This window comes from Arvicanthis niloticus, chromosome 5 (genome assembly GCF_011762505.2).
Source record: "Arvicanthis niloticus isolate mArvNil1 chromosome 5, mArvNil1.pat.X, whole genome shotgun sequence".
In the NCBI taxonomy this organism is placed as follows: domain Eukaryota; kingdom Metazoa; phylum Chordata; class Mammalia; order Rodentia; family Muridae; genus Arvicanthis; species Arvicanthis niloticus.
Genome location: NC_047662.1, coordinates 27,744,695 through 27,771,887, shown reverse-complemented (window position 1 = coordinate 27,771,887; position 27,193 = coordinate 27,744,695). Strand labels below are relative to the sequence as shown.

General features: G+C 42.6%; 1 protein-coding gene and 1 long non-coding RNA gene across 4 annotated transcripts in view; both read left to right on the top strand.

Annotated features, from left to right (window-relative positions):
- Kiaa0319l (KIAA0319 like) overlaps positions 1-27,193 on the top strand; it is a 91,878-nt gene that overhangs the window by 19,700 nt on the left and 44,985 nt on the right. For all 3 annotated transcript variants that reach the window (XM_076934192.1, XM_034503179.2, XM_034503178.2), the window contains exon 3: positions 15,407-15,933. In XM_076934192.1, the coding sequence (XP_076790307.1) occupies positions 15,407-15,933 (527 nt within the window). The remainder of the gene's footprint in view (positions 1-15,406; positions 15,934-27,193) is intronic.
- LOC143442346 (uncharacterized) lies at positions 16,055-16,491 on the top strand. Its single transcript, XR_013110449.1, has 2 exons — positions 16,055-16,158; positions 16,312-16,491. It is a non-coding gene; the product is annotated as an uncharacterized LOC143442346 (long non-coding RNA).

Genomic DNA, 27,193 nt, shown 5'->3' with positions numbered 1-27,193 from the left:
ACCTGTTAAAAACGTTCCCTACCCCACAACTCAGTGTCTATTGACCAAAAGCAACCTGTGTCAGCTGGAGGTTGTGGGGATGGGCTGCCAGCGTGAAGGAGTCTTAATCAGAATAAATGAAGTGCCTTGTAGACAGGCACTCAGGAGCCATATTCCATTTTATAAAATCAAGTAATCCGTACCCTGCAGGGTCTGTCTGTGGCATCTTGGTCTGCACTGTAGCAGCCCAGCTTTCCTCTCCCTTCGTGCTCCCCTCTACCAGCTCCTGACTGCTTGGCTTTCAGAGTTGCCCTCCACGGTGCTCCCCAGGGGTGCTCAGAAGCTGTACATTGACATTTCTCACAAGGTGCTTTCCAAATAACAAGGTGGATTTTAATGTTGTTCCTTCTGTGAAGGTTAAAGGAAGCTCGGCCTCTCAGCTCAGGAAGGCAGATCTGGAGCAGGATTATTTACCCAGCATGGGTAAGGCAGAAGCAGAAGTTTTCTTGTCTGTCCCTGGAGCTTTTCTCTGACAAGTGTTCTCTCCTTTGCTTTCCCAAACTGCTTTGATTGAGCTGTTTCGCCTCCACCCTTCCGTACTTCTGTAGGAAGTACTTGCAGCATGGCTGCCTCCGTCAGTGGGGAGGAAACCGTAGAGGGTGAAAGCCCCTGTATACCACAGGCTTCCAGAGGTTGTCGTGTGTCAGAGACAGACACACATGTTGTGTTTTGATGCCCTGACTAGAATCAATCTTGGAATTCTTTCTTTTGACTGAACCCAGAAATGATGTCATTTCCTAGATACAGACAACAATCTCTCTGTGTTTAGAGAGAGTCCATAATAGATAATTAGTGGTCAGGATCCTTGACCAACTCATCCAGATTTTTATTTTTGTCAGTAGAATGTGTAAATTATGAAGCTTGAAATTGAAAGTACAGGATAAAGAGCAGTGTTTCAAAATATAAGTCATGGAAGTAAAGCCAGTTGAAACTGCATGTCTGTGCTAGATAGGGGGACATGAACGCCAGCACTCAGAGGGCTGTGATTTTTATCACAAAAATCATATAAAATCACAAAAATCATATAAAAATCACAGCCCTCTGAGCTTGTATTTGTAATCCTTGGCTCCTTAGGGGTATTTTGTTATAGTTGGAGGTTTCAAATATGCTAATTTTTCAAGTACTGGGAATTGAATTCAAGGTCTCTAGCATATTAGGCAAGTACTCTAGCCCTGTGTCCCTACCAGCTGCATTTTTAATAAATTTCCTAAGATATTTATTATTTTTAATGTTATTTTTTGGTGTGGGATGTATATATGACCACAGGAGTATATATGCATGTGTGCGTATGTAGGTAAAGCCAGAAGTTGATGCTAGGTGTCTTTTTGATCCTCTCTACATATTTATTTATATATTTTAAGATAAGGTCATCACTATGTAACTATGGCTGGCCTGAAAATCGACTATATGGACTAGGATTACAAACTCACAGACATCTGCTCCCTCTGCCTTCTGAGCGCTACCATGCCTGGCCTTACCTATATTTTGTGAGAAAGAACCTTTGACTGAACCAGAACATCAGTTAAGTAGACTAGGCTGGCTGGCCAGAGAGCTTCAGGATGTTCACGACTTTCCACTAGCTCCCTTGTCAGATCTGGACTTGCAGGCCCCAGCCACTGCCCCTGGCTCTTTTTCATGGGTTCTGGGGCTCTGAACTCAGGTCTTTATGCTTCTGCAGTAGGCATCTTACCAACTGAGCTACCTTTCCAGCCTTCTCTAACATATGCAACTCAAATAGTTATTGAGAGCTAATATCTAGGTGTTATTACATACTGTAGGTACTTTTCAGGTCAACAGATACTATACCAGACTAAAATAAGCCTAGTTCCTACCATCAGAGTTCACAGTATGGAGCAGGGAAGAGGGAGAAAGGATAGACACATGATAAATTCCAAGATGTACCCTGGGAGCACAAAGAATAGGGCAGAGAAGAGCCCGGCCCTGCTCCATAGCAGGTGGCTGGTGAGACACAGGCTATTTTGATTCCTTTGAACCTCCCTCTCCTGGATCCCTCTGAAGTGGTTTTAGTCTGCCCAGCTCTGATTTTCACTTCTTTCTGTCAGAGGGAGCTATGGAGGGGGACTGCTGCAGCTCTGTAGCGTCTAGAGAGTCAGAGCCCTGAGAACATTATTTTTGTACAGATACAGATTGGCTTTGATTTAATTTAAATAAACTGGCTCTCAGCAGTTCTAAGAATACTAACTACTCACACGGCTCCGCTTTCATTTACACACAGATGAGGAAGCATCTGCAGCTCTCCGTTTTATTTGCTATAAGCAAAAAAGTGCTTTGAGATATTTAAGTTTTGGAAGCTCAGTTGTGTCGAGTCCTCATATGTCCCAGTTCAGCCTGCTGCAGATGTTTTTTTTTTTTTTTTAATTATTTTTATGACACTTACGTAATGCTACAGAAGAGAGGCTTTCAATGAATAAACTGACAAACCTTTTCTTTATTGGCCATATCTGCTGAAATAACACTTTATAGCTAGCTATATTTTTCTTTGTTTCCTTTCATGCTTATTGCTAATTTATTTAATCTGTACAACTCTGCTGTAGCCTTCTAAATGACCTTTTCTTTAGAAACAAGAAAACAAACCAGGGGTGGGGGGAAAAACCTTCTCCAAAACAAAACAGGGCTCTGATTCAAGGTTCTTTGTGTGGGTTTCAGAAGGAGGTTGGTGTGATTGTAGTTGAATGCAAATAATTTATCAGCTCATAATAACTGCAGTCAGAGCTGGCAATCAACTGCAGCTTCTTAACAATAACATGGACAAGGGCCCTCACAGGGCGCTGCTAGGTCCTCGGCGTCAGATCTAGGGACTTTTTATTTTTTACATTTTCTTTCCTCTACAGAGCCCACACTTTTATATACAAATCAAAGCTTATGTTATCATTTGATACCTGTGCTTTTTGCAATACAAAGACAGTATTACATGGAGAGGTGTGGGCTCCCTTCACGCTGGCTTGGAGGCGTGCGCTCCTCACTGACAGCATTCTCTAGAGTCTTTTAGTCATAAGGTGGTGGGAGAAAAAGCAAAGCCGGATTCTGAGTACATCACATGCAGCAACGTAACCTCCCTAGTTACAGGTTTGGTTTTTTTTTTTTTTTTAAAGTACATGTTTTAATCATTTGCCTTCATTCTGCCTTTAAATATTATAAAGCCCTTAATGACTGGATTGTTTCTGAGCAGGTGACTTTATGGTAAGAGAGCTATTTTCAGCTATACCAGTGATTTGATTAACACTTGGTTGTAAAAAACGCCTCTGGGCTAAACCTTGACAGATGGGCCTTTGAAATGTAATGACAACTATATCCAATTAATGCAAACTTTTCATGTATTAGTAAGTAATGGGCAGAAGCTGGAGGCATCAGAATTAAAACCAAGATAGGATGGTTTCCATGTTTTCTCATAGGTGGCCAGAACTTTGAGATGTTTAAAACTTGTCTTTGTCAGCAAAGGGCAGGGGAGTGGAACAGGTATTAGCAGTAATGGGCGACTCTCTGCCCAGGTAAACTAGAAAGCTATTCTCCACTGTGGACTTTGTTCAGAAGTTTCCATGGTAAAAGCCTCTCTCATCTTGAAGTGAAGTGGAGTGGTCTGAAATAGACAGCTCAAGGAATTGAGACTTGGTTGGTCCTTTCATAAAGAAAGAATTACATTGTGCTTTGAAAGGACTTTCCAGCTTAGGGTCTTGACAGGAAAGCCTGTTTCCTAGCTGGTTCATTACTCAGTCTCTTCAGCCATGGAGCATTTCTTCAGGTTTGCTCTACACATTCATCATGCTTCTGCTTAAGTGCATTCCTCAGTGCCCCTCCCTCCTTCTCTTTCTTGTGAGGCAGGGTCTAGCTCAGGTCTTCCTGCCTCAGTCTCCTGAGTGCTGAGATTGCAGGCAGCATTACCACACCTAACTTCCAAACTGATTTCCAAGGAGACTCATCAGCATGAAAATCTTACTCAAATGACCGAAGCTCAAGTGACTCCACATGAGAGGTGACAGCTTTTGCTCAGTTTTATGAACTAACAAATTTGTTCAAACACTGACTGAACTTTAAAAACTAAGGAAAAGCGACAAATGTTTATTGAGTGTCAAGCATCTTGCAGAGCCTGTGAATCCAAAGTTACAAGGTACAGGCCTAGCACTTTCAGAATGAAGGCGACATGAGGTAGACAGAGACCATCCAGGACAGAAATGTAGGCCTTACAGACAGTATGAGCTACCATGTGGGTGCCCGGAATTGATCCCAGTCCTCTGGAAGAGCAGCCAGTGCTCTTAACCATTGAGCCATCGTTCCAACTCTGAAAACATTTTTTTTTTTCATTTTTACAGATCAGCAAGGGTTAATGCAGATAGCAGCAGAGATGTATGTGTTGGGCAGCTGTGTCCTGGGAAGTTTGTCATAATGGCCTGTAGGATCATAGAAACGCTACAGCCAAGGGGAAGGAATCAAAGGCTAAAGACTCTTGTTTAGCAGAGAGTTTGGTTTCAGCAAGTTACCTACACCATAACATTAAACAAACTGTGCTCTTAACAATCTAGGCACACAGCAAAGGCAGCGCATAGCAATTATTTTCTTTTCAAAGGATTGCTTTGTGAGGCAGCTGCTACCTTTAGTCCAATGTGTGCAGTTAAGGGGGAAAAAAGCGTTGGTCCTTTTGAGAAAAAAGAGAGGGAGAATGGTATTACTCTAGCTTTTTCTAACCTTCATAATACCTAATTGCACCCTGCTGAAGGATTTCTGTTACCCCCCACCTGGCCTTCCCAGCATGCTCTGCAGAGGAGAACTGGTGTGGGGAGGAAGGTGGCACCATTTTTGTGTTTGTTCATCAGTGGGTGTAGGCAACAGACAGCCTGACAGCAAAAGAAAGGTGGGTGCTTCTAAGATGGCTTTTGAGCAGTTCTAGAGTGTGCCTGTTTCCCAGTTTTCTGTGGCAGTCAGCATGGCTGAGGCACAGCATGCCTTTGATGATGGCTGCTGGGAAGTAGATGGCATGCAGCCGCAGTTCACAGGTTCAGTACCGATTTTAGGTTTCTGCTTTACTGCTGGATAATATCTCATTAATGAGTCCAGGAGAAAATATTTAATGAATTCTATACATTGAATTGTGAGACTTCAAAAATAATTTTTGCTCTGATAAATTAAAACAGTCACTAAAACGTGCAGATTTTACTAACCAATGCTGTCTTCACACTGTTTTCTGCAGACAAACCCCCACCCAAGGGAAGAACTGATCAGCTGCTTGGGTTTTTTTTTTTCTTTTCTGAAGCAACGCTGGTCCTTACTTCTATTTCCACCATCACAGCCCTTCCCTTTGGATGCAGTGTGAGGGATCTGGTTTAATTCCCAGGCACTGTCTCAGTGTGGTTTTTGAGGTAGTGGGTGTTCTGACTTTACTCCCCTACCCACCCCCCCACCCCCCATGGTTGCCAGCCAGTAGAGTTTCCAAATTTGTTTCTGGAATCAGGCTTGTTACCTGCCTGAGTTTTAAGAATGCCAGAGGCAACTGCAGTGTCTCTAAATATTTCCAGAGTTGTTCACAGCTTACTGAAAGTATTTAGTGAATTTCCTCCTGGCAATAATTCATTTATTCTGCAGACTTTTCCACTCTGCTACTTGGAATTATGGAACCTGGTCTAGATTTTGTGCCAGATTTATTAGAATTCTGCTTTTTTGAGGAGTGATAAGAATAAGCATTGCTAGTTCCAGGGCCTCTTGTTTTGGGGATCATCCAGGTAACACATATGGGAGTTCTGTCTTCTTTGCTTTGCCGTGATTATAGACAGTGATTAGCTTTGCGCATTGCTCCCACTCTGGCTGAGATTTTTATATGTTCCTCCCAACAGTGAGCTCCAGCCGTTCTCAAAGGGTTTTCAGTCTTGGGTTCTACCAACTGTAAGCCCTTTTTTGTAAGCATTTAATGTTGCTTTGCCTAAGCCCTGGGAGCAGAGCCAGCCTATGGAGGCGTGGGCAGGAAGAGGAACTGATCTAAAATTGGAGTTTATTTTCACCTCACCTTTTATCCACGTTACTTGTGGAATGCAATATTGACTCCCTCATGCCCCTGCCCCCTCCTCTCAACGACTGTTTTCCAAGAGCAGCAGCAATCGAATCTTGGAGAGGTTAAGTTATCCTTCATAGGTTAAATTTCTAGTAATTGCTGTTCAGAGCTAACGTTAGAGCTGGCATCTGTTTAAGATGGCTAATTACTGGGGCTGAGGAGACAGGTCAGTGGTTAAGAGCACTGGCCCTTCCGAAGTTCAATTCCTAGCAGCCACACTGGATTAGTAAGCACTTAGTGCATCAGTGAGGCACACATAGAGTGTATATGTTAAGGCATTTTCAGGGAGGGAGTTAAACTGAAGACCCATGCTGAGTATGTGTGGCATCACCCAGGGGCTCAGGTCCCAGACTGCATAGAAAGGGGAAAAGGAAAAAGCCAGCTGAGCGCTGGCTCTCCCTTCTCTCTGTCAACTGCTTGGCACTATAGACCAACCCCCTCTGTGGTGCACTGCACTCTGCTGAACTGGAAGCAAACAAAAAAGCTTTCCTTCCTTACACTACTTTTTCTTAGGTGTTTGGTCACAAGAGTGGAAAAAGTAAGTAAGCACCATTAAATAGCATTTAATGCTATTTTTGTTTGTGTAGGTCTTTATGTAAATAATGACTAAACTTTGTTTCTTTATTTGCTTTTTAAAGACAAGATCTTGCTCTGTAGCCCAGGCTGGCTTGGAGCTCACTGTGATCTCTTGCCTCAGCTTCCCAAGTGGTGGGCTTATAAATGTGTGCTACCAAATCTGGCAGGCTCGATTTTTATGATAGAAAACTAATGATTTATTGTCGGGAGCCATAATGGGACAAGCTAATAATGAGCAGATGATCATCCTGAAATGCTTGCCTCGGATTATTTTATAATCTGCGACGAGTGTGCCCCATTAGCAAGGCTGTGGTGGACATAATTTTAGGAAAGATTCCTGCTATTAATATGCTTTTCCCATTATTACTATTATTAAACATATGTAACAACCACTAAGCAATAGCACACCCCTTTGTAGCAGATCTCTGCAGATCCACGAAGATGTACTGTCTTGTAGTGATACTATACAGACAAATAGATGACTTCTTAAGTCTTAATGATGATCTTATAAGAATTCCTAAAATTATATCAGTGATTATTAAGTTCTTTTATATCGGGACTGCTATTAAGTCCCTCAGGCATAGTCAAACTGCAATGAGAACTCTGCCAGTCTCCTGAGTGTTATCAGTTAATTGCCCCAAGAGTGATAGTAACTGGACCTTCTCCTGCTCAGAGCACATTCCAAGAGGTCATAAAACCATTAGCCTAGGTTACTAGAGGGAATCCACAATTTATTATAGGTACCAGGACAGAAGAGAAAATATTGCCTGGGTTTATCTATACAAAACTTCACTAATTTCTTAAGTTATAGTTTCAAACTTTCTGCGAACCTGTAGAGCTAGACAGGTGATGAATGTCTAGTTAGATAATTACTCCTAATGGGTATTCATGTAAACATTCTGTGTTGTAAACTTCTATTTCAATTTATGACTTGAAATTTGGTGTGAACTTGTGATGAACCTTGTAACATGTGACCATGTACTCTGAAAGATGTATAAGTTCTGAGGACAAAGAGATGACAGTTCAGTTAGAATAGAGCAGTTAGAATAGGAAGTTAGAATGAGGCAGTTAGAATGGTGAGTTAGACTAGTCAGTTAGACCCCATCGCCCTTTCCTTTCCCCCTGCTTAGAATTTTTCTCCCTTAGAATTTTACTTTGTTAGAATCTTTTCTTCTTCCCCACTCAGGACCTTTCCACGTTTCCCCTCAGATAGCTTTCATAGGATACTTTTTACACTAAATAAACTCTATAGTAACTTTTCTAAAGTGTCTTTTCTTCTTGTAAGTTAGAGCCCAGCAGTTCCTGCTGAGATAGAACAAAGACCACGTTGCCTAACCCTCTGCTGTTAGGCTACAGGTGTTAATCACCCTAGCCTGCAGTCCATTTACCCTCAGAAGAAGTTTTTAGGATAGCACAGGGCTATTTACTTAACACCTTGCTGGTCTTAGGGCCAGGATGCTGACTGCAGGTCAGCTACAGTAGCATAGGGGCTGCCTCGGAGAAGAACCAGACGGTGGGAGGAAGAGAAGAAAGAAGAACCAGCTGCATCTCTCTCTCTCCCCTTCTCTCACCCCCAAGCCGGGGGCGAGGGGGTTGGCTCCCGGCAATTTATACCTCTATAAAACATTAAAAAAGAATAATACATTAAAAACAATTAACAGAATACAAGCAAGCAAACAGAAGATAATAGAGGGAAAAAATCAATAAAAATAAAATGTGGTTTGGAAAATCAATAAACCTAATAAATTCAAAGCGATTACAAGGAAAAAGAACACTGCCTCAAAATACCAAGAATGCAGAGGAGTAGGACCAGAGAGATGGTGCAGAGGTTAAAAAGCATTTGCCTGGGTCCCAGCATCCGTGTCAGAAAGGCTCACAGCTGCCTGTAACTTGATTCCAGGGATCTATATTACTCACGTGCTCACACATTAAAAATGAGAAAAACAAGTATTTAAAAAGGAAAGGAGTAAGCCGGGCGGTGGTGGTGCACACCTTTAATCCCAGCACTTGGGAGGCAGAGGCAGGTGGATTTCTGAGTTCGAGGCCAGCCTGGTCTACAGAATGAGTTCCAGGCCAGCCAGGGCTACACAGAGTAACCCTGTCTTGGAAAAACAAAACAAAAACAAAAACAGGAAAGGAGTGGAGTGGAGTATGTCGATTCACTCTATACTAGTCCTAGTATTCAAGAGGCTGAGCTAGGAGGATTGCTGTGATTTCAAGGCCAGCCTGGACTATGGAATGAGATAATTTCCCAAAAGACAAAACAACAACAATAAAGTCAGAAGGTGTGTTATCACAGACTCAGTGAGCTGGGGTCTACTGAATGCTCCCAGGCTATACTGTCTGCTCCCTGTTTTGTTGGTTTTAAAAAACATTTTTAGGACATTTTGATGATATATAATTGTTTTATTATGTGTTTTCATACATGCATATAACATGCTTCAATCATATTCATCTCTTCGCTGTCCTTACTTATCTTTGTTTCCTGGTTTTGTACATAAAGTTTTATTAGAAAGGCATGGCTGCTTTTGTTCTTCTATGACAATGACGTAGTTACAGTAAAGAATTAAGGCCCACAGAATCTAAAATACTATCTGACCCTGTAAGAAAAGCTTAGCTGAGCCAGCAAGATGGCTCAGTGGGTAAAGAAGCCTACTACCCAGCAATAGGAGTTTGTTTCTTAGGACCCACATGGTAGAAGGAGAGAACCAACTTCTGTAAATTGTCCTAAATGTTTTTACATTTATATATTTGTTTACATGTGTACATACATACATGGGCATGCACACTCATGTCAGGTCGTGCATGTGGAGGTTAGGCGATAACTGTGGATGGATCTATTCTCATCTTCCTTTACATGGGTTTGACAGACCAAACTCAAGTTCACCCAGCCTTTACCTGTTGAGCCATATCATTGTACAAATTCTTCATTTTTGATAATCAAAAAGAATAAATTGCTTGTGTGTAATTTACTACAACCATACTTAATGAATGATATGTTCTCTTCCATCTCTCTCAATATTTCAACATTGTGTCTCATATACCGCAGGCTGGGTTTGAACTTGCTATGTAGCTGAAGATGATCTTGAACTTCTGGTCTTCCTTCCTCTTCCTCCTGTCCCCATGCTTGATTTTATGTGGTGCTGAAGCTTTGTGCGTGCTGAGCAGACACTCTTGTCAACTGAGCTATTCTTTGTCATGAATTTTCTTACATTGTTTAAGGACTGAACTTTGGGGGAAAAAAACTTTCCAAATATACTATATTCATAAGGTATGGATTCTCTGAAGCTCAACAAGGTGTTTGCTGTGTCTTAAGGCTTCCTCAGATTTTGTGGGTGATAAGTGGGTTTTCCAGTGAATTCCATCTTCTTCACAAAGGACTGAGCTCTTTGTTGTCAGCTCCCCCTAACCGTCACGTGGATGGGAATGGAAGTGAAGGATGGACTACCCGGAAGACATTTACATATTCACGTGGTAATAGGGGTTCTTTCTTGCATGTTTTATTTGATAACTAATAAATGTGGAATCTTCCTTAAGGTTTTTAAGTATAATAAGGCACAAAAGATATTTTAATTTAGACAAAAATACACCAAAACATTGAGAACCACAATATTTTCCCATTTGATAATGATTTAAAAAAAAACTTACAAAAATAGAAAACAAAAAACCAGAATAATGTGTTTTTTGGTTTTTTATCTTCTGAGAAGGGCTTTCTGAGACATGGAACTCACACACACACACACACACACACACACACACACACACACACACACAGGGGCAGGTCCCTGACATACCCTAAGTGTATTTGACCAGTCACAGGAAACCAAGAGGAGCCTTCAGGTTATCTACACATAAAACTGCTGTGACTCCAGTTCCACAGGATCAAACACCCATTTCTGACCCTCTCAGGACTGCACTCGAGTGAACCAACCCATACTCAGACAGAAAGACAGACAGACAGACACAGATACACACACACACATACACACACACACATACACACACACACACACTAATTAAAATAGTTAAAAGTTGGCTGTATTAAAAAGGACTCCTCAGACTGGCAAGATGGTTCAGTATGTAAAGTTGCTTGCTGCCAATCCTGATGACTTGAGTTCCGTTCCTATGAACCATATAGTGGAAGAAGAGAACCGACCAGCAAGTTAGCTTCTGACCTCCTCTGTCACGTGCACACATGATTCAAAAACACACCAGCCAGACCCCAGAGGTTATTTTTAAAAGATTTTATTTTAATTAGTGTGTGTGTGTGTGTGTGTGTGTGTGTATGTGTGTGTATCTGTGTCTGTCTGTCTGTCTGAGTATGGGTTGGTTCACTTGAGTGCAGTCCTGAGAGGGTCAGAAATGGGTGTTTGATCCCGTGGAACTGGAGTCACAGCAGTTTTCAGCTGCCATTTGGGTACTAGGCATTGGACTCTCATCATTTGCGAGAGCAGCACATAATTTTAATTGCAGAGCCATTTCTCCAGCCCCAGAGACTTCTTTACATTGGTGAAACACTGGAGTAGTGTCCACAGGTTAGTGATCATCTGTCATGCACACAAAAAGAAATGCCCTCTCAGATTCAAGCATTACACCAATATTTCTTATCCAGACCCCTAGATCCCAGCCCCCACACCTGCCAACAGCCTGAGCTTTGATCGGTCACTTCATAATTGAAGGAACTTTCTTCTTGGTAATGGGTAACTCTGTCTGGCAGTTCAGTGTCTCACTGCAAACTCTGTCTTCAAAGGCTTCATTCAGCTTGTGTTTTTGGAAGGACCAGCTCAACAGTCTTCCTACGATTCCCTGAGTTCCTCATAGATCTCCTTTTGCTGTTCAATATTTTGAACCATTTGACTTCAGTTCTCTTGAGTGGCTGTGTGTACCAGACTTCTTTTTGTGATCTCTCCAGATGTTGGTGTTTTCTCTTTTGAAAGCCGGGTGCAGCTACTCTACTTAATCCTAATCATCTTTTCCTATTGACATAAGCACCATATTGGTATGCTGGTTACTCTAATCACCTTGTTCAGATTCCTCTTGTTGTCTTGAATCTTTTCCTATACAGATATTACCCATGGTAGCTTCTCCCTCCGTGCCTCAGTAGCTCCTTAACAGGAGACTGTCTGTCGGAGCCTCATGTTTCTAAGAGTTGGGCAGGTAGACAGAGAGTGCTCTCATCCTTTCACAGAAGACTCTTTCCTTATGTGTCACTCATACATATTCTTCTGAGCTTAGTTAGCAGTTGGCTGATGCTGGTTTGTCTGGCAGTGGATACTGGATTCTTTACATGAATGCCAGTTATGATGTCTCTGTGCTAGGATGATTCCGTGGACTGAGGGCAACAGACAGGACTTGAAGCTGATCCCAGAGATGCTTGCTGTCAAGTGATTGATACTCAGTGACTTTAGGGATCAGGACCTCACAGTGCAAAACTGTTGACTTCAAAGTCTCCAAGGCCAGGTAAGTTTAGAATTCATAATTCTTGTCATGGAGACATGCTAAAGGCTTTATCACATATATGTCTATTGCCTCTCATTTCTACAGCTGCTTGCCTGTGAATCTTAGAGAGTGATTTAGAGATGACAATGGGATGGCTTGTTCATGGAAATCACGACATGCTCATCACCTTTCATGAGTCTTGATGTGATGGTGTCTCTGGTGATTAATAAAGAAGCAAATAGATCTGAAGACTTTCCACATCCTTGCTGTCTTGGAATATTTCAGAGTTGTTTTGATGATACAAAGATAGCTAGCAATATTTACTGACTTATTTACTTATTAGACAGCATCTAACTGTGTAGCTCTGGCTATGTTTGTGTGTGTGTATGTGCCCTCACGTACACGTGCACACAGCACATATTTTTAATCCCAGACTGATAATCCCACCAAGAAACCGTGTCTCCAAACAAACCAAAAAAAAAAAAAAAAAAAAAAAAAAAGGTGTTGTGCCACCATGCCTGGCTTTTACCAATGTTTATAAATCACCAAGCCACAGTTTGTTGCTCACACTATGACTGTAGACACAGCTCTTACCAAGCCTAGTGCTGTGAATGACTGTGGAGAGGTAGATAAAGACACAAAGGGTATTTCAGTGGCTTCTTTTTTATTTTGGCTTTGTTAAGTCCTTGTCTTTTCTTAGGGAAGTTCTGTTTACTCTGATTATCTAAATCGCCCTATCTGGTGTTAGGTTGGTGCCAGTGTAGCTCTCATTTTTCCGAGAATAATGGCAGACTGGCTTCTATACATAGAACTTCTGACTCAGTAGTCTAGAAGTCTGCCTTTATCTTCTTTTTATTTCCCAGTTGATTAGTGTCCACATTTAGTCTGTTGGATATTTAGTGAATATTTCGTGGGAGTCAGATTGGTTTTGGCCAATTAACAGGTTGTTGCTTTAGTTAGAGAATGTTTTCAGTTATGTGTATATGCAGATGTATTCATTCATTTCCTCAACACTTCAATCCTATTGCATGGTTTCTATCTGTAATTCAAATCTACACACATGTATGCACATATACACATCTACATTTTCTTTTTTCCACTATTATATGTGTGCAGCATACATGTATATATGTATGCTTGCAAGTGTTTGAGCAGACGTATATGTGAAGGCCCGAGGTTGGAGTCAGGAATCATCCTCCATCACTCTTCCAGTGTACTCAGTGGGAAGAAGGTCTCAGTCAACCTGACAGCTCACAGATACGGCTTGCTGCGTTGTTCTGGGCATCTCCTGTCTCTGCCTTCTGAGGCACACCTTCCTGGCACTTACTTGAGTTCTTAGGATCCAAAATCTGGTCCTCCCCTTGTGTGGCCCATGCTTAACTACCTAGCCATCTCTCAGCTCTCAAATATGTTTTCTATGTTATAATTTCAGGGGCAGGACTAAGTCAGTGGGAGAGAGCACCCTGATGTGGGTCAATAGGGAGTTTAAAGAGATGTTTTCAGTTGGGCATTGTAGTGCATGATTACAAGCAACCCTGGCACTTTAGAGGTGGAGGCAGGAGGATCAGGAGCTCAAGGCTATCCTTGGCTGCATTGTAAATTTGAGGAAAAACAGCAAGGTCTATAATCCAGTTGTTAGGGAGACTGAGAGGAGGATTCAAGTTCAGTGTCTGCCTGGTGCATAGTGAGTTCAGAGCCACTCTGAACCCTTTAGTAAGACTGTACCTCCAAGTAAAAGATTAAAAGTGGATGAAGAGGTAGCCCAATGGTAGAGTACTTACACACATGTCCGAGGCCCTGTTTACTCTCCAGTACTTGGGGCGGGGTGGGTGGGTTGGAGGCTAGTTTTATGTCAACTTGACACATTCTAGAGGAGGAAAGCCTAATTGAGAAAATTCATCTTAAGATTGGGCTGGGACAGGCAAGCCTATAAGACATTTTCTTAATAAATAATTCATGGGGGAGGGCTCAGACTTATGGATGAAGATACTCCTGAGCTGGTGATCTTGGGCTCTATAAGAAAGCAGGCTGGGGCTTGGAGAGATGGCTCAGCGGTTAAGAGCACCGACTGCCCTTCTAGAGGTCATGAATTCATATCCCAGCAACCACATGGTAGTTCACAACCATTGGTAATGGGATCTGATGCCCTCTTCTGGTGTGTCTGAAGACAGCTACAGTGTACTCACACATAAAATAAATAAAATCTTAAAAAAAAAAAAAAAAAGCTTTAAAAACCAGAAAGCAGGCTGAGGAAGCCAGTAAGCAGCACCCCTCCATGGCCTCTGCATCAGCTCCTGCCTCCAGGTCCCTGTGTGCTTGAGTTCCTGCCTCTCTGCTTTGGTAATGGCCATGTTTCATGGGACTGTAAGTGAAGTAAACCCTTTCCTCCCCAAGCTGCTTTTTGTCAGAGTGTTTCATCCCAATAGAAACCCTAAGACAGACTTAAGACAACTTCCATTTACAGCGGGTTTAGTCAGAGGTAATGTTGAAGAGGATCAATTCCATGCCTAAAATAGTTCAACTGAGAATCTGGGATCATGTTATTATCTAGATTACTTATAGTAGGACACCATTGTGTGTTTCCTTGTATTTATGTGGTATGGTATGAGTTGTCATATAGAAAATTCAGTTAGGATAATTTCTCTCAATTACAATTTTTGGAAATTTTCATCACTACTTTGGTTGATGCAAAATCATGTGACTGGCAGACGACTCATGAGAAAATACCATATCTGTGACTTGCATGCAGTCAGGAGCACTCAGCTTGTGTTGCTCTTAGTTCCGTGGGAAAATGTTGCAGCTTGTTCATCTTCCTACACTTCTGGTCTCTTTGTTTACTGTTTCTGATATACACCTTGGAAGCAAGTTAGAAGGTCAAGTTTGGGGACTCTGCACTTCCATCAGAAGAGTCCTTCTTACATTTTATTTTATATTTTGTTTTATTAGTTGGGACTCTTTGTAAAGGCTTTACATGGTAGAAACTCATTGAAAAGGGAATCTCTTCCATGGGTGTGAAGCAATTCTCTTATAAGCTAATATCCTGAAAACAAAATGTGTTCTCCACTCTGTTCTACTCAACACTGTCTTCTTACCCAAGCATGCCACTTCACACTTTAATCACAGTACTCTGGAGGCGGATCTCTGTGAGTTCTAGATCAGCCAGGGTATGTAGTGAGATTTTGTCTCAGTAAAACAAAACAACAAACTTGTCTTCAATACTGCTTCAGATACTCTTTACTGAACAGTAATCCCTGTCTGGGTTCTTCCTAAAGTGTCTTCATTCTTTGTTTTTAGATGCTAATGAGAGCAGATGCCATCAGGGGAAGACACTTTATGGAGTTGGCTTGAAAGCTGAGGGAGAAAATCACCTCCGGCTTCTTCAAGGAAGTCTGCCTTTCCAAGCCTGTTGGGCTGCCTGCTGCCAGGACTCTGCCTGTCACGCTCTGTGGTGGCTTGAAGGGATGTGCTTTCAGGCCGACTGCAGCAAGCCCCACATCTGCCAGCCTTTTAGGACAGACTCTTCCAATTCCATGCTGATAATTTTTCAAAAATCCCAAACTGCAAATGATTTGGACCTTCTGCCTGAAGATAATGAACCACATCCTCTGAGGCTAGGCTGGGGCAGGACATCGTGGAGGAGGCAGCGCTTTCCCAGGGCTCCCCTCACCCTTTCTGTACCCTCTAGTGACCACCAGAGCTTACTCAGGGAACGTCAGAAGAGAGATCGTGTCGGTGTGGCGTCTACACATGTAGCAATACAGCATCCTAAAGTGAATCGCTCGGAGGCAGCAGGTGTTGTGAATCCCAGCGCCTCTGCAGAGGTAAGCAGGTTCCCAGGGAATAGACCTTAAATCTGTTCCTCCACATCCAGGCATGAGCACAGCCACTGATGCCTGTGGCCAGTGCTCACAGGCTGGCGTGTCTGTAAAGCTGGCTGGTGTTTCTTCACAGGTCCCAGGAATGTTCATTTTATACAGGTCTGACAACTGTTTTCGTTAGAGCAAAAAGCTGCTCATTATCTGTTCTAAGCTAGTTCTTGGCTACAGGTAAGTGCTGTTGTGTGGGTGTGAGCCTCTACCAATGGTTTTGCAGTATTTTCTGCCAGATTGCAAAACAGTCATTGGTGTAGCTGCAGTCAAGTTTCCCTCCTCCGTCTCCTGCCTATAAACACATTCCTTATGAGTTGGTTTCTATTCCAGTCTGAATGAACCGTCCTGGTCCTGTCGACCGAGAGCTGACCTGCTGGGCTGGGATGCATGAAGTCTAGCAGTCTCACCAAGCTTATCTGCTAAGGGACATGCCACCAACAGAGTTTATTCTGCTCATTATGTTTCTTCATTGTTGATCTTCCTGCATGATGATTAAAACAAGTGACTCATTCTGTGCTCAGTCTGCCTTGTTACTGTGACTTATTTTTGTATTTGTTTTGTCCTAGTTGTCTCTGTCAAGTCCAAACCAGAGTGGGGAGGTTACTACTTGCCAGGCACTGTGTGTGCTAATCCCTGTACTATGTCATTTTGTTTAATTTCATGGCAATATTTCCAAGTAGGTAATACTGAAATCATGCAGCTACTGAGCACCAGGTCTGGGGTTGGAATCCAGGTTGACTATTCAGTAAAAACTTTGACTGAAGCATTAGAGAATACGATTCTTGATTTAATAAGTTCACGGCCATTTATGGAAACCTACCACCAATATGAGGTACTTCTCTAAGCACTAGAAGTGTGAAGGCATATAAAATGTGATCTTCAGGGGACACTGACACAAGAATGGTGTGTGATTATGGCATGAACAGACCCTAACCCTGTGCATGTTACACACGTGCTCTACTAAGCAGTGCTAAGTGCTTAAGGAGTTTAAGCGGGGAATGGTGGCTGCTTTTCCTCATCCAAAGAAAGTATGTTCTGAGGCCCTCAGTCGACCCTTGAAAATAGTACTGGTTCTCAGTATAGACAGCTGCATGGCATTTCTTTCTTTTTTTTTTTTTTAATGGATTTGTTTATTTGTATGAGTTTCATCTTACATGTATGTGTATACACACATCTGTGCCTGGTTCCTGCAATGGTTGGAATGAGGCATTAGGACAGAATGGGAATTCTGGACAGTTGTGAGCCACCATGTGGGTGCTGGGAATCCAACCCTGGTCCTCAGCAAGAACAAAAACTCTTAACTGCTAAGCCATCTCTCCAGCTCCTGCCACCATTTTATTCTGTTTTGCTGTTGTTTGTTTGTTTGGTTTTTTTTTTGGTTGTATGTGTGTGTGTGTGTGTGTGTGTGTGTGTGTGTAGCCTAGCTGTTCTACAAATAGCTCAGAGTGTCCTTGAACTCACAGATGTCCACCTGTCTCAGCCTCCATTCTGGTATTACTATTCTTTCACTTTTGGGCATCTATTATGTAAACTATGTGTTATTTCAATATAAGCCTTCAATATGGGGGAGTTGATCTGATACCTCATTGTGTAGCTGTTAGGAAGTATATACAGCATGGATGCACTGGAAAAAGAATTATGTCCCAGTTCAGATGAAACAAAATGATGAGACTTTTGTGATGCTTATCATAAGAGTAATGTTACTTAAAACTTATAAATTGTTCGTTTCTGGAATTTACGATTTTCTTTAACTTCTTATTAGTTCTTTGAGGATTTCATCCAATTTGTTTTGATCATATTCACTCTCTTCCACTTTTCTACTGTACCAATTGTTTGTTTATTTATTTGTTTACATCCCTCCCATTCCCCTCCCATGGATATCAACCAGCCAAGGGATATCAAGTTGCAGTAAGACTAGGCAATCCTCTCCTGTTCAGGCTGGATGAGGCAACCCAGTAAGAGGAAAGAGTCCCCCAAAAAGGCAACAGAGTCAGAGACATCCCTTACTTCCACTGTTATGAGTCCCACAAGAAGACCAAGTTACACAACTGTGACATATGTACAGAGGGCCTAGGTCAGGCCCATGCAGGCTCCCTGATTGTTGGTTCAGTCTCTGTAGGCCTCTGTGAGCCCTGGTTAGTTGGGTTTTCTTGTGGTGTCCTTGACCCCTCTGGCTCCTACAATCTCCCTCCCTTTCTGTGGGTCTCTGCATCTGTTTCCATCAGTTGCTGGCTGAAGCCTCTCTGATGTCAATTGGCATCAATCTATAAGTATAGTAGAATAACTCTAGGAATCATTTCATTCACTTCCTCTCCCCCCCACCCCCAAGTTATATTTGGTTTTATTACAAATGGTTGTGAGCCACCATGTGGTTTCTGGGAATTGAACTCAGGATCTCTGGAAAGAACAGTCGGTGCTCTTAATTGCTGCGCCATCTCTCCAGCCCCCCAGCACTTCTTGTAGGCAGGACCAATTGTAGGGTGAAGGTTTTGTAGCTGGAATCCTGGTTACAGGAGACGGCCAGTTCAGATTCTGTCTCCCTCATTTCTGGGAGTCTTAGACAGGATCACCTTCAAGATTCCTAGGACGTTTTTTTTTTTTTTTTAAACTGGGTTTTTAGATTCTCCCAGAGATGACCCCCAGTTCCACTTGTCTCTCCTAGTATTCTCTCCCTGTATCCTCCTTGCACCTGATCCCTCCTGCTTCCTTCCCCATCTGGCCCCAGTCCACTGTGATATCTACCCCACTCCTCCATCCAGACCCCTCCCCCATCCACCCACGATATCTATTTTATTTCCCCTTTACAGTGAGAGTCATATGTCCCCCTTTGGCTCCTCCTTGTTACTTGACTTCTCTGGGTCTATGGATTGTAGACTGGCTATCCTTTACATCCAGACAGAACACATCATGTTTGCTTTTCTGGGTCTGGGTCACCTCACTCAGGATGATATTTTTCTAGTTCTATGCATTTTCCTCAAGATTTCATGATGTCCTTTTTAAAAAAACAAACAAACAAAAACAAACAACAACAAAAAAACCCAGATCTTGCCTCAAGTTTATTTGTAAAAACAGCACAGGACACTGGTCATCTGCAAATAGTGTATGGGTAGGTGTGTCACAGCAGTCCATCTGTCTTCTCATTGGCAGGAGCCTTTTTCATGGGGCCTTCACAGGGGCCTGGGCACCTTCAGGAGCCTGAGCTGGAGCTGAAGCTTGGGCTTTAGCTGGAGTTGTGGCCTCTGCCTTGGTTTGAACCTTGGGCTTTGGTTGGTAGAGCCTACAACCCTTGGCCATGTAACTTCGAATCGGCTTCTCAAGCTTGGGGTGAACGATGAAAGCCAAACAGCTGAGTTTTCTGCTGAGATCCTTTGGCATCTTGGGCTTGGTGACCTTGAAAGACCCCCAAAGGGAGATCCCCACTCAAGTTTCAGGACGGCACACACCCAAGGACTCACCAGAGACCGACTTGATGCAAACACATGAGGCAGTTTAATATCAGAGCTCTGGGTCAGCACATATCTCACTCAGGAGACAGAGGAGCTGACCCAGAGGCTCAAAGGTTTAGGGCTTTTATAGGCAAGGGGTGGGGGAAGTGGGAGATTTTCACATATGGGTACACATGATTGGTTGCTTTACATTTTTGAACATTAGCAGGCTGTGCAGGCCAATCAGGACAGAGTACAGTTCCTGTAGGCAAATGCTTATCTAGGCTAGTAGAACATCTGGTTAAACTACTTTCTTGGAAGGCTTAGTGGGCCCAAAAGGGGGAAGGGTGGAAGAATACCAGATGGCCCATTACTCATTTGGACATATCTCTGCTCTTTTAAGGATGTCCTTGCATACTTTTTATCTTTCATGGCCAGCTAGTTCCTTGGATGATTCAACAGGCTTTTGTCCTGTAACTCCATATCCTCTGTAACTAATTAACTGGGCCCAAACCTGCTGACAAGCATTTTTAACTATTTAGGTTAGGAAAAAGGAATCACAGGGCCCTGCTATTCTTATTAGTTTGGGCCTATTTCAGAATCTTCTTCCAACCTGAGGCTTCACAAGGGCCTTGATGGCCTCTGCGTGTGCACTCACTGCCTTTGCATTGTTGGCCTGCATCTTCTTCAGGTCTCTCTTGTGCTGTGCTTCTTGGCAAAGTGCATGTTCCTCAGGAACTTGGGGTCAAACCCCTTGAGAGATTCGAATCTTTATGACTGGGGTTTCTTGATGCCATTCCTGTGCCATTTGTGGGACTGGTTGTGTGTGCTGTGGTTCTTGTACTTGACCATGTCTTGGACTTGGCCCTGCAGTGCCTAGGACTAGAAGAAAAATAGATCATGATGTCATTTTTTAAATAACTGAATAATAGTCCATTGTATAACCTCAAAAAATGAATTTGGTAATTTTTTTTCTGTTTCTATTTTGTGGGATAAATTTGGCATTAGCTCTTCTTTGAAAGTCTGATAGAATTCTGTGTTAAAACCATCTGACCCTGGGCTTTTTTTTTGAGGGGTGGGGGTGGGAGACTTAATGACTGCTTCTATTTCCTAAGGGGTTATAGGTCTGTATAAGTTGTTTATCTGATCTTGGTTTAACTTTGGTAAGTGGTATCTATTGAGAAACTAGACTATTTCTTTTAGTTTTTCCAATTTTGTGTGGGACAGGTTTTTGAAGTATGACTTAATGATTCTGTGGGTTTTCTCCGTGTCTGTTTTTTTTGTTGTTGTTGTTGTTTTTTGGTTTTTTGTTTTGTTTTGTTTTGTTTTTTTGGTTTTTCAAGACAGGGTTTCTCTGTGTAGCTCTGGCTGTCCTGGAACTCACTCTGTAGACGAGGCTGGCCTCGAACTCAGAAATCTGCCTGCCTCTGCCTCCCAAGTGCTGGGATTAAATGCATGCACCACCACCGCCCAGCTCCGTGTCTGTTGTTATGTCCCCTTTTCATTTCTGATTTTTGTAGTTTTAGATGCTCTGTCTCTCTCTCTCTGCCTTGTAGTTGGCTTGGATAAGGGTTTGTCTGTGTTGTTGATTTTCTCAAAGAACCAACTTTTTGTTTCTTTGATTTTTTTTTTTTGCATTGTTCTCTACATTTCTAATTGATTGATTTCAGCCCCAAGTTTGATTATTTCCTGCTACCAACTCCTCTTGGGTGTGTTTATTTCTTTTTGTTCTAGAGCTTTTAAGTGTGCCGTGCTGTAAGTTGCTAGTATGAGGTCTCTCTAATTTCTTTATGGAGGCCCTTAGTGCTATGAACTTTCCTCTTAGCTCTACTTTTATTGTGTCCCATAAGTTTGGGTATGTTGTGCGTTCATTTTCAGTGAATTCTAGGAAATCTTTAATTTCTTTCTTTATTTCTTCCTTGACCCAGTGGTCATTCAGTAGAGAGTTGTTCCGTTTCCATGAGTGTGTAGGCTTTTTGTTGTTTCTGTTGTTGAAGTCCAGCTTTAATCTATGGTGGTCTGATAAGGTTCAGGGGCATACTTCACTTTTCTTGTATCTGTTGAAACTTGCTTTGTGACTGATTATATGGTCAGTTTTAGAGAAGGTTCTGTGAGGTACTGAGAATAATGTATATTCTTTTATGTTTGGGTTCTATAGGTATCTGTTAGGTCCATTTGATTCATAGCATCTGTTTCATTATTTCTCTGTTTAGTTTCTGACTGCGTGACCTGTCAATTGGTGAGAGTGGGGTGTTGAAATCTCCTACTATTAATGTGTAGGGTTTCATGTGTAATTTAAGCTTTAGTAATTGTTGTTGTTTTACAAAAGTAGGTGCCCTTGCAGTTGGGGCATACATGTTCAAAATTGAGATGTAATCTTGATGGATTTTTCCTTTGAGTCTGAAGTGTCCTTACCAGTCTCTTTTGATTAATTTTGGTTGGAAGTCTATTTTATTAGATATTAGAATGGCTACACCAGTTTGCTTCTTGGGTCCATTTGTTTGGAACGTCTTTTTCCAACCCTTTACTCTGAGGTAATGAATCTTTATTGCTGAGATTGTGAGGGTACGAAAATCACTGAAGGAAGACACCAACTCAGATAATATGCAAAAACAAAGAATATTTATTCTACAGAAACAACCAGCAGGGGGTGGGGGTTGGGGGGTTCAACCATTCTTTGAAATGGCAACCCAGACAAAGGCATCAAAAGCCATCTTATAGGGAACCGGGGAAACTCTCTAGAAGGATTAGGTAATCTAAAATTTCATTGGTGGATGTTAGGGGTCACAGGTGGTCAGTGGTCTATATTCCTATATCATAAACTTTTAACCATAGGACAAGATAGGGGTGCCCAGCACAGATGGCCCATTCTGAGATAAAATATTTTCCCATTTTTGTGGTTATCTCTAGGCTGTTCTTTGGGAGAGGGTTTTATGATCTTGTTCTGGATTGTATGGACTGTCCCTGGAGCTGTGTGCCTTATGGCCTTTTTTGAAATCAGGCCTGGTCCTTAAAAGGAGACAAATGGAGTTATTGTTGTCCTTTCAAGGTATGCTTCTTGTATGCTGCCGAATGATGGATTCTGTTTTCACATCCATTCCATTAGCCTGTGTCCTTTTACTGGGGAATTGAGTCCCCAGTTGGTCATAATAATTGGTCATATTAATGACCAATGATTATTATTCCTATTAATTTGATGTTGGTGGGGTGTGTGTGTGTGTGTGTGTATGTGTGTGTGCACATGCTTCCCTTCTTTTGGCTTTGCTGAGAAATTATTTATTTCCTATGCTTTCTTGGTGAGTTTTCTAGTATCTTCTGTTGGGATGAATTTGTAAATAGATACTGTTTAAGTTTGGTTTTGACATGGAATATCTTGTTTTTTCCATCTATGGTGATTGAAAGTTTTGCTGGATATAGTAGTCTGGGCTATTTTTAGTTTCTTAGAGTCTCCAAGACATCTGTCCAGGCCCTTCTGGCTTTTCGAGTCTCTGTTTAGAAATCAGAGGTAATTCAAATAGGTCTGTCTTTATATTTCACTTGGCCTTTTTCCAGAAGACACTATTTCCTTACAGTTATCCACTACATCTGGTTCTTATATTCTTTCTTCTCCCTTTTCTCTGACTTTTGGAGGACAGGGTGTAGTATATGTGTTCCATATATACTACATTCTATAGTTTCTTATTCTCTCCATGTAGTTGTGGGTTTAAGTCATCATCATCTACTGTACATAGAAACTTCTCTGATGTGGACGAGAACTGCAGTGACCTATGGGTATAGTGTAAGTCATTAAGAGTCAGTTCAATGCTGTGTCCGGGTAGCAGAAAACTAGCACCAGGTTCTCCTCTACAGCCTATGACTGTCTACCTACAGGTAGGTTTCATCTTGTGGACTTTTTCTTATGTATGTATGTATGTATGTATGTACATATGTATGTATGATTGCAGTGACCAGCGGTTACTTAAACCATGGAAACCACAGATAAGAAGGACAGCTCTAGTCAGGTGTCACTGTGCAATGACTAGACTGGAACAGGACAAAATATATAGAGCTCCATAAAGTAAGCTCTTCAGGCTAGAGAAGTACTTTGCTATCAAATAAGTAAAAGGTACAGAAAAGAAGATAAACAAGAATTCCCTTAGACTTGGGGTCCTCAAACTTTGGCATCTATCAGTGTCATTTGAAGTCTGTGTTCAAAACAGATCACTAGGCCCCAATTCCAGAATCATAAAGTCCACAGGTTTAGAGTGGGGCCTCAGAATTTGATTTTCTAAGTTCCCAGAGATCACTAGTGCTGTGGTCCAGGGACCATACTTTAGAGCTGCTGCCTTATAGGATGGGGAGAAGTGGGGAGGAGCATTGGGATCATCCTTAAGCATGGGATTAGCCATAAGCAGGATACACTCGTCATTGTGGTATGGAGGAAGGATTTCATGGATATCTAAAGCAGGTATTTATAGGTTTGCTAAAAGAAATTCTTAAGTCATGTCTTGTTTCTTCTGAAGTGTGGTAGATTATTTATGGAAACTGGAAGCAGGATGGGGACAGGTGCACAATAGGAGGGAAGATTAAGGGTTGGGGAGGGTGGTAGGGGTCTGAAATAGCCTTAGTGACAGATAGAAGATGGCAAACTAAGTAAGGAATGGAAATCCTTCTAGGTAGCCTTGAAGCTGGAGATGGTGAACATACAGTTGTATGTGCCTCTCTCCAGTTGTGTGAGCCTTCTCAGTAGCTCCCAGCAAACCTGCCAGGAGAAGGCTGGTGGCTTGACTCATCCAAGTTAGGAAATTTGCTAGGTGGTTTGTGCAGAAGGAAATTGGGGCATGGAAATTAAGGTTTTCAAGGGAGTGGATGACAGAGTCTACAGAAGCTCTGAAAGAAGGCAAAGACAGGAGGGGCTGACAGTTACATGGAGAAGCTTGTCATTTAGTGGTTGCCATGGTTGGTGCAGATATTGAGGGAACAGGGAGACTATGGGAAGGGCAGGAGGCCATATGCAGAGAGTAGGATGCTTGAATTTAGGATGTGGGGCTGTAGTTCTGATAGCACAGGATGGAAGTGTGGCTGTGGAAGACACTGCTGAAGTAGAATGGAGAGGTTTGTTGGTGACAAGGAATACATCAGGAGGGTAGGTGTTCAGGGGGAGTACAGATATCTTCCAGAACAGAGTATTGGCTGGGTGAAGGTTCAGGGGACAGGTCACTCAAAGAGCCCAGGAAGCCTCGAAGAGCCTACTAGTGAGTTGTCCTTGTGGGAGCTGAGATGATCTTTAACATGATGGCGTCAACAGCAACAGCTAACGTTAACGGAACAAGTCTATGCAGTACTGTTAGTATCCCTATTAGCAAGAAGAAACAAAGGGAAAAAAAGACTAGACACCCTTCAAGTCTATGACCCGAGCAGTGTGATCCATCAAGTCTCTTACTGGAACCTTCTTACTCCTTGGGTGGGAGTTGGGGTGAGAAGGGAATTTGAAAGCCAGCCATCAACTCCCTGGAGAGAGGAGGAGTGGTGAGTGCACCCTGATAGGGTGGAAAGAAGTCCAGCTTAGTGGTCGGGATGTGTGCTTACAGGAATATGTCGGCTGGAGGCTGCTGCTTCTTGTTTACCTGTGGCAGCAGCACTCAATTTGCTGTTACTGACCAGGATTTCCGGACCTCTGGAGGAGGACTACTGCACATGAACTCAGCAGTAGGAATAGGTCTTTGCTGCAGGTAGTCCCGCACAGAGACATTGCAGAATGTTATCGCCCAAGAACTGCAGTCTGTCTTCCCAGCCATGAATCTGTTAGACCCTCCATGCTGTTCTTAGGAGCTTAATGCCCCCACCCCCACCCCTCAGGCCATGGAAAGCTCTGGGAGGTGGTAAGTTGTGCATTCCAAGTACTTAACTGGCAGGCCTTTCTTTGAGGAGACAGCTTGAGAGTTCAAACTTCTGTGTAATCAACAGGGAGAAGTAGAAGAATATATCTGCACTACAGTTCTTGTCCTAGACACAGAGGACTGGCCAGCACCAGTGTTTCTAGTTTATTCTGTTTTCTGAGGCAAGTCAAGTAACTCTGCATCCAAAGTTAAGAGAAACTGTAACCTGCATTGCTGTGGTCTCTCCTGAAATGTCCACAACACTGTACAGTCCCTGGCTTGTCAGGGTGAATTGTTCATTCTTTTGGATACACAGATCATGATGCCCAGAGCAGGTGCCGTGGACTGTCTGCATTTGAGGTGGGGAATGCCGTTGTTCCCTTTCCTCCACTTGAAAGAGGGAAAGTTGGTCTTGTTTGGCTTGAGCACTGGACTTTCTGTGTCAAGAACCTTTGAATTGTTGCAGAAGGGACAAGGAGGCAGGTTAATTGGGTCCTGAAACAGGCACTGCACATGTGGTTTAGCCCCAGGCAATTAGTTGCCACCAGTCCTGCTTTGTGGAGGAGGCCGGGAGGGAAGTCCACATGGATGACAGTTCGGCTGTAGGAAGGCTCAGGTGTTCTCTACCACTGCAGCCATTTACCGAGGCTTCCACAGCCTTCCATCTGTTCAGCTGTCTGCTGCTTGCTTTCCCGAGAGCTCCAGTGCTGACTCTTTGTAAAGCCTGAGCTTGCCTCTTATCGGAAGATAAGGCAAGGGGTGTGTGCATCGAGGAGGAGACTTACATAACTGTAGAGGACAGGCTCCTGCACTCAGGTGTTCTTTTGTTGTTTGTCATGCCCCGCCCCGGCTCTCCATGCTTTTTTGCTTGCTTGCTTTTGGTTTGAATTTTTAAATTTCCTCTAAACCCTTTCAGCTTGTGAAATTATTGCCAAGACTTCATTTATTCTTCTGGTTATTACTCTGACAAATTTGGAATCCCTTGGGGCTTAGCTTTTTTCAAATTCTAATTTTTAGTTACCTAACAGACAAGCTAACAGTCTTTGCCATTTTTTTTTTTTTTCTTTTATAGCCCTAGGTCTGCTTCCAGGCATCTGCCTTGGATAGTTTGTGTGGGTCTCGCTCCTTCTGACTTAGACTCTTCTCAGACTTAGCACATGTACCACTAAGCTTCTCCTCTCTCCACTGTAATCTTACACAAATGGCTTATTACATGAGAAAAATTAGGCAGGCTGTTCCCTTGTTTTGTGGCATGGCAGAAGTCCCTGCAGCCTGGCTTCCTTTCTTGAAGCCTTAATTTCTGACTTACAGCTCCTTCCATTTCCCCTTACCTCAGAACAGCCCAACTTCCCTTGTATTGTCCTAAGTGAGTCTTTAATATTCTGCTTTGCTGTATGCACCACTGAAACCATGCTAGCCAGCTCGTGGTTGTAGTTCATTTGGACTGTTGTAACAGTACACCATGAGCAGGGTGACTTGTGGACAACAGAGTCCGATTTTCACAGTTCCAGAGGTGGGGAAGTTCAAGATAAAGGCTTCAGCATATATGCAGTGAGGAGCCTGTTCTTCATAGGCACTTGTTTCCCCTCACATGGTAGGAGAGAGAAACAGACTCCATCAGCCTGTTTTAGAAAGGTAGCCCTCACCCCCAACAGCCTCGTGTCCTCAGTACCATCTCCTTGAGGCTAAAGATTTCAGTACACAGTTTGGAGTGTGCACAGCATTCATTCCATAGAGCTTCTGAATAAAATTTGCTCAGATTGGGGTCCTTCTAAAATAACTTCTGCCATCTTACCTTCTGTTAGCCTGCCCCCAATTTCAGTATTGCTTCATAGGGTTTTTTTTTTTTGAAGTAAAATACTTTGTTTCAAGTTTCCTTCTCTCATTTCCTTAAAAGCAAGCACACAAATAAATGATAAGCTGTTTCTT